Genomic DNA, 10,347 nt, shown 5'->3' with positions numbered 1-10,347 from the left:
TGTCGTTGGCGATCTCGAGCTGGCAGACGCGGGAGGTGACCGCGTCGAGCTGCATCTCCAGCGTGCAGGCGGGCATGGGGGCGCATCTGTTGAACTGGCCCGAGGCCTGGGAGGAGGTGGCGAGCGTGGGGCAGAAAGCGACGAGCTGCGCCTCAGCCGCGGCTCCCCCCTTGCGCATGTCGCTGTCGAAATCCAGGGGCGTCGCGACCACAGCGTCCGCCGCAGCTTGGATGTCCGCCCCGAGTTGTCGACGATCACTGAGGCGAGGATGGGTCGCTTGGCTTGCTGGAAGAAATCCTCTACTGGGTCTTTTCCTTTGTCGTTGCAGGTGCCGATCTGCGCCGATCCCGAGCCTGTCGCCGTCCGCGGAGAGCGTGGAGTGGAGTGTGGGCGCTGACGCAGCTGGGCGTCGCCCGCAGACGGCCTTCTGTCGCCCGCATGGCGACCATGCACAGCCTTGTGGTGGCGCCTAGGTGCTGGGGAGCGGCTGTGGTGACGGTGCACGGGCGCCGGCGCCTGCGGCTGCTGAGGCGGCGTGCGCCCGCGCCGCAGCAACGCGTCCTTCCAGGAGCGGCGCCCCCCTCCACCGGCTCCACCAGCGTCGTCGTCATGGTAGCGCCTACTACGCGGCACGCCCCGGCAGCCCAGGTTGGCCACCGGTGTGCGGCCTAGGCGCTAGGTGCGATCGCTCCGCAGGCCGTCCTCGACCTCCATGGTCCAGGTGGCGGGGATCACCATGAAGCGATGTCATACTACAGTTTGCATAGAGCGGGGCATGCTCAGTTTGGAGGCCAAGATGACACCAGATGGACCTTACTTTCAGAATGGCATATTGCTATCTATTCTATTTTCTAAATTTAACCTCTTGAAAGAATCACATCTACTGTATATGTTGATTCTACTGACTTAATCAATAGTTGTGGATCCATATTCCTTGCAACACCGTTGATCTCTTGGTGCGGTGGCGCGAGGCCAGCCCGGGTTTGCCGAGGTGATCTCCCTGTCACTGGACGAGGAGGTTGACGAGGACACCGTGGTGGAACTTGGCGACGCAGACTACAGGAGGTAGGAGGAGTAGAAGAAGAAGAACCGGCGCAAGAAGATGAGGAAGAAGCAGCGGAAGGAGGACGCCACCGCAAACAAGGAGGTAAATGTTGCAGGCCTACGCTCAGCTCGTGATTATGCAGTATCATGTATTTATTTTAGCACAAGAGGATTTAGTAGCAATGTCATGTAGAATCACTTTAAATTGGAAGCTACTTTTTCAACTGCATCAAGTGTGAGCTCACTGGAAGTTTTTTTTTATGTGTGGATCTAGAGGAGCATGTCCGTTGCTTTTCTTTGGTAATGCTATTGTATTGCTACGATCATTTGGTTAACTATGCCTTACTAGGAGTCAATGGTCAATACTATCCAATTTTCTTTTTTGTGGACAATATAAATGCAAGTATGTTGTTTCCTGTGCAGAATGCACATACTTTTTGGTTTGGTGAAAATCAAAATGATGCAATGATTTTGTTTTCATCCATTAAAAGTTAGTGAAACATGTGCATGCACACTGAAACATTCGCGAACTGAATAGCGAATTGAAAACCTTGCATGTGTAGTACAACTGATTTTATCTTAGTGACTCAACATCTGTGTTTGATCCTCGTGGAGCTGCAGTTGATGAATATATGCCTTTGATCAACAATTATGCAGTACGATTTGTGCTTGTGACAAGGAGAGAAACAGGCAATCAACAAGGTCATTTTCAGGCACACTCTTTGAAACTTCCGGGCTTATGCGTATGAGGCTGGCAGACAGGTTCCTTGGCTGCATTCCCCCGCTGTGGAGGTAGTTGTATAATCATTCTCGTTGTTGCGTCTTTGTATTGGAATTGTTGTTGCACCATTACAATTGTTGCTCTCTTTTAAACATGCGACCTGATACAGTTTTTTACCAGCAGTAGTACCGAAATATATACTGATGTCACCTAATTATTTGTTATGTTGCCAATATGATGGGTTGGCTGCCTTAAATTTATATTGACATCAGTTCTTTCTTTGCACAATTATTAGTTTTGCTGAACACCACAAGATTTATTTTATGTTTCTTCTTTTTTATGATCCATGTAGCTATTGCAAGACAAGTACCCTCGAAATAGAACTTCATTGTTGCTGCCTCCAGTTCAAAAACAGCAAGGTACATGTAGATTGACAGCCAGCTAATATATTGACGACCTACTATCCTCGCATAGTCGCATCCTCGGTGGCATTTCTATCACCCTTGCATTGAGATGTCAACGACAATTTGCACATAGTCGTCATCCTCACGTCGAGGGGTAGCTCGAACACTCGATTAGAGGATCCCAGGTTCCTCTCTCTCTCTCTCTCATCAAAGTCCAAAACATGTTTTCAGGTCTTACAACATACATATCATAAGTTCATCCATCTACGTGTGGGTAAATAATACAGAAAGAACAATCTTAACCTATTAGAGAATTCAGGAATAGCTAATTTCTGGAACACACATAAGGTCATCCATCTAGGTGTGGGTAAATAATACACATAGAAAAATCTTAACCTATTTAGATATTTCAAGAATTGCTAATTTCCGGAACACACATGCTCTTTGTCAGCTGAAATAGAAAAACATCACGATATGAAATCAGCTACTCAAAGTAAAGAAAGACGAACATAAATGAGTTTTATGTTTTGCTATGTTATATGCATTCAATTAGTTACTGTTTGTATAAGAGCTATGCCTAAAACTGGAATGAATTGCTGAAACTGATCATTTAAAAGCCATAATGAATTTGAATATGCAAAACTCCACCAATATTTAACTATTATTCTAAGTTTTTGTGTGCAAGGTCTTGCTGCTTGAAAAACTAATTCTAATGTCATCAACAAGTTGTGAGTGTTATGTGCATAAGAAGTTAACAATAATTTTTTTCTTGTCTATATCTTCTTACAGATATCACATTTGGTTCCAAATTGGTGCTGTGATGTATGCTTCAAGAATTGAAGACCGACACGGTGGCTGAGGGTTGTGTGTTGGCGGTCAGGGCTAGCTGTAGCGGAGGCGATAACGGCCATTGCTAGCTAGAGGTATTGGCATGCATCAGCTAGCACACAGCTACAGCACAGGAGGCATGGTCGGAGGCAAGAAATAAGTAACTCTCTAAAGTATATTATGAATCTCTTCCTTCACTATTAGCTTGATTTACTTGGTTATCTAGGTCACAGAGCATGTCACTGCTGTTGCATGTTTCATTTCACTGTTTTTTTCCTTTTTGTAGAGATGATTTCAGTACTCTATCAACGTTATGTTAATTAGCACCGAGATGCATGTGTCACTCGTTCCATCAAGCGTGTGATCTTTGTATTTTGTTCCTGGTGATATGAAATCTCGGGTTTGTCCTGGCTAAATGTTGCTATATACACCTGATATTTTGAATCTGATGCAATAACAATACATAATGTAAACAGGAAAGTGAAAGGGGTGCCTCCCACCACAGCTCAGCTTCCTCTCACGAGGCGCCACCAGGTGGCGCCCCAACCGCTAGTTGTTTTGAAAGCGCGAACATTTTTCACAAAGACGAACATTTTTTTTGAAAGCGCGAACAGTTTTCAAAAAGACAAACATTTTTTTGAAAGCGCGAACATTTTCCAAATTGTGAACATTATCTTGGAAAACATGAATTTGTTATGAAATTTATGAACATTTTTTGAAAATGTGACGTTTTTCAACTTTACAAACATTTTGAATACGTGAACATTTTTTAAAACACAAACATTTTCTAAAATTTGTGAACATTTTTTTTTTGAAAACACGACCCTTTTTTAGGAAACCCAGAAAACATTTTTAAATTTGGAAACAATTTTGAGTTCTGGACATTTTATGAATTTGCCAATTTTTTAAAATAGAAAAAGAAAAAAGGGAAATAAAAGAAGAAAGAAACAAAAAAAGAAACAGAAAGAAAAAAACAAAACAGAAAAAATCTAAAATAAAACCAGCCTTGAGAAACAATGGGAAAAAAAACGGTTCGGTGAACCTTCTAGAAGGTTCCCAAAACCAGGAGAAAACCACCTGCCCGCTATAGCCTCGCTAAGCGCTAAATGGGCCCCGACCTAGTGAGCTCTTCGCGTCGCTCGCCTCTGCGAACCTCCGCCAATTTGAGTAGGAAATCCCCCTAGGCCTAATCGCCGCACCGGCGATGATGGCGAGTGATGCTTTGGGTTGCCGCCACCACCCCTACTGCTCCCGGTCCCTTTGATAGATATCACCGCAACCGCTTTCGTTCATCCTATTTTTTGACCCGTTTTTCTTAATCCTATCAGCAGTGCCACTCCATATCTCAGCCACCGCAAAAGATTGCTAGGTTTGGAGATGGGATTTCAGGTGCTAATGTCTTTCCAGTCTCAATTTTGTACATGTTGTGTTCATCAAGGTTCCAGTCAACTGATTCGGGCAAATCATGGAGGTTGGTACTCATCGAGTCGCCGATCTTCAGTCCGATCCATTCAAGTCAGGCTTGACTCATCGATGCAGGGTGAACCAAGGCGGGCCTGACTGATTGATGCAGGGCGAAGCAAGGTCGTGGTCAATTTTTGCTGGTTCTATCGGTAACGGCCTCGCTCGACTCTTCCTTGGCATTGACACTTGATATGCGGTGGATTTTCACGCCCCTATGCGCCTTCCTTTAATCACTAGACACCAATACAAAAGGTATTCCAAATTTCCATCTCTGCTCCTCCGCCACGCTTCATTCCCCCTTTCCGAGTGTTTGTATTTTGCAACTTAATTTCTTCTTTATACGGTTTAACATGGATTGATTGGTCGAGGATAGTACGGCAACAAGATATGGTGCTAGAAACATGGAATTCCCAGGGAGTCAGCTCGATGTACTACAGTAACCTCGGCTGATCTTATCTTCGTGTCCTCTGAATGCCGTTACGATTTGCAAATAAGGATCCCTGGTTATATTGCTATGTTTTGATGCATGGTTGTATCTTCCGAAACCTGTGCTGGATGCTTCGGGTGTTGTCTTCCTCAATGAGAAATCGTTCCATGCACCCATCAATAGTGCGAACTGACTTCAGAACTTATGTTAGAACAGTCTTAACTGCAACAGACTTAACTAAAAACTCTTAGTCCGATATGTAATTCGTGGTAAAACCTTAGCTTCTTCTAGTGTTTTAACAAAAGTCTTGGCTCTGTTTTGCTTTGGAGCCACCCGGTAGTTCTATGCTGCTGCACAAATGCACCGTGCTTTTTAGGACTGACTTTTTTTCATCGTATCAATTCTTCTGGACGATGTTCTATTTGCTCATTTTTAAACTCATGGAATGAAAACATTTTATTCTTAAATCCAATTTTAAAACTAGATATGTTTTTTCATTACCAGCCAATATTTTGCTCTCTCATTTCCAACCAAAATATATATCTTTAGTAAGTACTTAACTTTCACCTTGCATACCATCATGCATTTTGTAAATTTCTATTATTCCGTATATTCGTATAAATTTCTGCCCTTATATTGTCAAAATTGATGGGCACGACAACACACACCATAATGGTCTTGTTAGGTTTACAAGTATGCAATCCTCCATTGAGGTAGTTTTTAATGCGATCGATTATCTAACTTTTCTCATGCTCTGTTTACAAGTATGCAAGGCTCATATCTCAAGTATGGTCGAAGCATTGTTATTAGGCAAGGTGGTTAATTGTGTCCAGATTATTGATGGGTGGTTCTCATCCTTTACTGTAGCTTCACCAAAGTTGGATTGTTGCATGCTTGCAGATACGCGTAGTTTCAGTTTGGCTTGTGATATTGATATTTTATCAAAAATAATTCCATACATGATGCAGAAAGATCATCCGGAAATGAGCATGTTCCATGTAATCTGGGTGGCACTCACCCATATATTCTACTAGTTGACCCGTTGCACCAAATGGCGCAGAGACCCACTAAAGCCAGTTCGTGACGAAAATAGTTTCCTTTAGTAAGGACATATTCGATTATGATAATAGAAAGCCTATGTGCGCCAAATGGCACAAAGTCGCATTTAAAAACATGTGCTCGTTGAATTTAAAATCATGTGCCCGTTGAAAATATTTGATTTTTTCAGTAACTTTATGTTTGGACAAGCGCAGAGACCATGTCAAACCCAAAGTGTTTTCAAAATATTTGACATCGTTAGTAGAAGTAGGGTTAGCAAACTAATTGAGGTACTAATTCAAACCCTTTAAGATGAAAAATGAAGGATAACATATCTTTGAAAATATATACTTGAGCATGCATATTTTGTTATCTTATCCGGGTAACATAGAGCCAAATGGTGAAAGGTTCAAATTCAAACCCCGGGTGTTTTGAAACACTTGGGTTTCTTTAATATCAAGTTTTATAAATCATTTAGGTGCATGGTAAGAATCATCTAAAATTTTCAAGTTTCGAAACCTTACGATTAAACTGTATTCTTTGTGAAGATAACAAAGTTTGGTATTGCTAACAACCACAAATTTTTAAGGATCAGGCAAGCAAAAAAATGGAAACTTAGATAACATAGAGATTGACAAAATTCTGAATTTTCACATATACATACAGGACACGGCACATTCAAAATTGAGATATACTACAGATAACCCATTAAATGCATCAGTGGAAATCATATGGGTTAATGATTCAAACAATGTAAACATTGATGATCATTATTGTGTGGTAATTGTACATACCAACTATGTACCAGGAAAAGAATCTAACGCTAGCTCATAGTTCTTTCAGAGAAAGATAAAAGGGCTACTGGCGGTCATATTCAGCACGTTCCTTCCCGAACAAAAAAGAGATATTATAGCCCACTCCTAGCTGTGACTTCCTGAAAGAAATGGGAACAAAGATGATATTACAGCCTCATTTCCATTCCTTCTTTGGCCATTATATTGGGCATGTTCCTTCCCTGAACAAAAAAGAGATCAAAAATGAGCATTAAGGACCCCTGAAAACTTAATAGGATATATGCCATGGTAGTACGTGGCCCTATTTTCATATTCAATGCACATCACCTAATTCTAATAATAATAAAATCTGAATTAAAATGGTACTTCATGTTTTTGTAGATAGAGATAGGACCAAGTTGTAGTAGTATAGAGAAAATCAAACTTCATTCTTGCATTACATAGAAGAAACATGACTCACTTATCATATGAACAGAAAAACACCAAGGAATCTATTTACCTTGAGATGTCCATTCTCTATATTTCCGCTCTGCAAATGAGCCCAATTTAAAGCTTTGATTTCTGATGGAATCATCACAAGACACTGCAACCTACAAATCTTAAATAAGGCCACTAAAGTTCACAACATAGCTTAAAGGATTGTGCAAGTAGCTCATGAAAGCCCCCTGATATAACATTTTTACCTGGTTGGGGATGCATGGTGGTCTAGTATGCGCAATAAAATACAACAAGTAAACCAGATAATCATAATATTAAGTACTGCATCATCAATAGGCTGATCATGTATGCACTGTCAATTACAACAGACTTCTCATGCTCCCTTGTCATTTCGAGGACTACTAGCCAGCAGTGGCGGAGCTACGACTGGGCCAACCTATGCCCTGGCCCGCCCAACCAATGCAAATTTCTGTAATGTTTACCTATTTACTTGGACATCGAATAACAGCGTAGTAGTAATTTCCTTCAGCTAGGCTCCACCGGCCCGCCCAGCAATTTGGGTGAAGCTCCGCCACTGCTAGCTAGCAATTCCAAGTGAAAGCATGAAGTAGTCTAATGAATTAACTCAAAATATTTTTAGAATCCAAACATAGAAGGATGCCCTTGAGGACTACCAAGTCTAGAAGACCAAGAAACAACCTTTTTTCAAGTCTTTGGATGATCTCATTTGCCACAAGCTCCTTTTTCTGGTCACAACCTTTCCTAGGTAGACCCTACCAAAGATGGCATCAGTCAAATACTTACAATCATACAAAAGGCTTGGTTTGTCATATTTTTTGACAGAATTACATTTCGACTAGAGCACTGACATACCTCCCAAGCTTACTGGATAACACAAACTGCCATCCATGCCCAGCAAACTCATGCAGTTCTACATAACCGAAACACTTCTTTAATGATTTTCATAATTACGCATGTATGTAAGGAACAAAGTATACATGCGCACCTTTGGGATATAAATGAAAAATGTTAAATAATAGCAGTTATGAACATAACATTGGCAGAGAAAAAAAGCTATAAATCGATAATGGGCATATAAGTATATATCATCACCCGTTGCGCCAAATGGCGCAGAGACCCATTTAAAACCATGTGCGCGTCGAAAATGTTTGCGTTTTTTCAGGAACTTTATTGTTGAACAAGCATGTATGATAAGAACTTGCACTTCCAACAAAAGGTAAGACTTATTGAGGATTTCATAAAATGAAGAACACAAGTACTTGACTGAATGTCATCCCAAAATTCATGTCTCTATCTAACAGTCACCAAAAAACATTGAATTTTGTATGAAGTTTAATACATCACTGGTAAATTCTCAAATTAAACAATATAGAGTGGCCTTGAGCCCCTGAGTGGCTACCAACTAAACATCACCAACCATTCCACTAACTCAAATCCATAATAACTGAGTAATGTATTAAACTTGGTAGCCGCTCAGCGGCTTTGCCTATTTAGCTAAACATTTTTTTCTTTGTATTTTTCTTTCCGCTCAATTTCATAAAAGAACAATAATCAATTAAAACAATTAGTTGCCAACATACAAAGTAAAATTACAAAAAAGAACTCACCCATATTGAAATAATTCCAAAACAACAGCAAAGCAAAGGTGGTGGCATGCTTTGAGAGGAAACTGAGTTTCAGTTTGATGAGATTGGTCTGTCTGAGGGAACTGAGTTTAGTTCAAGGACTTGAAAAGGCATTATTTCACATTTTAACTGTTCAGAATTGGATCCACATAATGTGCCTGTACTTCCCTAGTAGACGTTCAACCTTGATAGCAAAAAAAAACATTTCCACTGCAATATCAGGAAAAAGAAAACAGAAAATAGCTTGCTTTGCTTGTGTTCATAGTATTACTGGATAAGCAAACCAGCTTGAGCTCTTGCTTGCTTTGCTTGTGTTCATAGTATTACTGGATAAGCAAACCAGCTTGAGCTCTTGTTGATGTTTTGACACACACAACACAACATTTACTTTTTCCGGAAGGTTGAAACTACACCGACACCACACAAGCTACTTCTACACAGACGTAACGCTGTCCAATATCATTCAGTAGAATCTTTTGGACAATGAAGGTAGCGACCTGCTTATATATATTTGACTAAATTAAATTGAAGTGACAACTACACATTTATCTCATTATCTGTATATAAGATCTCGTTTTCCTATCCTCAAAATTGAACTCCACCCAAAAAGATGTATTAGTATGGCTCTACTGACGGTCTGAAGTGCAAAATATCATGACCTCGACTACTTGCCGCTATAGTGCAACAGCCATTTGTTCCGATGGCTTATGTCAATGGCCACCAATGAACTAACATGTTTTGTTCAGGGCTTCAGGCTTCTGCTCTGCCGAACACATGATGTTCCCATCGTGACATAAGGTCAAACACCCACAAGACACAATGGCAGTACCTCTTTTTCAGCAGCCCTTGGCAGGGAACAACTCGATCTGCACAATCTACAACCGAACATACTTGCAAGGAGCAGAGCTATTGATTATTACATCCTTATTTAATCTGCAATTCAGTTGTCTCTCTCCTTAACGACACCCAAACATGATCATACGATGTTGATTGGACATGGTTGATTCCCTTACTTCCTATAGAAATCCATCCTTTGCCTATTCTGCGGTACTAATTGGTTCCTTTGATCGACCAAGTCTCTACCACCTATGCAACCCTCTACCAAACAATTCAACCTTTGCAGCATCCATTCTAGTCTAGCTTATGACCAAAATATGGATACTGACATGAGAAGAAATCCAAAGGAAAATCAAATTTAAAGCACACAAGAGTCTCCCCGCCAAGATTTACTGCAAGAAAAATGCCATCAGGCTTCAACACCAACCTACACTTCCAATTACCATAGTTCAGATGTTTTAGCGCTTGATAACCTAATCTTGTTTGACTTAAGAAAACTTACCTGTATCATTGCTCCAGGTAGATCATTTGTCCAATGAATCCCAAGACAACTTATTATCAAATCCTGGGAGCTTCAGAAACCAAGAGCCACATCAATAGAGTAGTAGACAATGCAAGATCACATTTTATCTTGTCTGTTACTCTCTTATACTTTAAAATTTGAAAATTAGCAGCTCAAACCTAATATCTATTGAGTCACTCAAGC

The 10,347-nt window shown here is 40.8% G+C and overlaps 1 protein-coding gene across 25 annotated transcripts in view; it reads right to left on the bottom strand.

Annotated features, from left to right (window-relative positions):
* Positions 1 to 6,536: 6,536 nt before the first annotated feature.
* Positions 6,537 to 10,347, bottom strand: part of LOC119310001 — a 5,913-nt gene continuing 2,102 nt past the window's right edge. For 4 of the 25 annotated variants that reach the window (XR_005150632.1, XR_005150633.1, XR_005150634.1 and 1 more), the window contains 3 exons: positions 8,032 to 10,213; positions 7,220 to 7,931; positions 6,611 to 6,941 (listed from right to left, as the gene is read on the bottom strand). Coding sequence is in view for 2 of the 25 variants with exons in the window: in XM_037585873.1 (XP_037441770.1) it covers positions 6,847 to 6,941; positions 7,220 to 7,303; positions 7,858 to 7,920; positions 8,032 to 8,089; positions 8,787 to 8,834 (348 nt within the window). In the remaining 23 variants the exon portion in view is untranslated. Of the gene's footprint in view, positions 6,942 to 7,219; positions 7,932 to 8,031; positions 10,342 to 10,347 lie in introns of those variants that run through there. The other 21 variants (XR_005150635.1, XR_005150641.1, XR_005150640.1 and 18 more) reach the window with 19 other exon arrangements.

Source organism: Triticum dicoccoides, chromosome 5B, assembly GCF_002162155.2.
Source record: "Triticum dicoccoides isolate Atlit2015 ecotype Zavitan chromosome 5B, WEW_v2.0, whole genome shotgun sequence".
NCBI lineage: Eukaryota > Viridiplantae > Streptophyta > Magnoliopsida > Poales > Poaceae > Triticum > Triticum dicoccoides.
The sequence above is the reverse complement of the archived record's forward strand: the minus strand, read 5'-3'. Positions and strand labels throughout refer to the sequence as shown.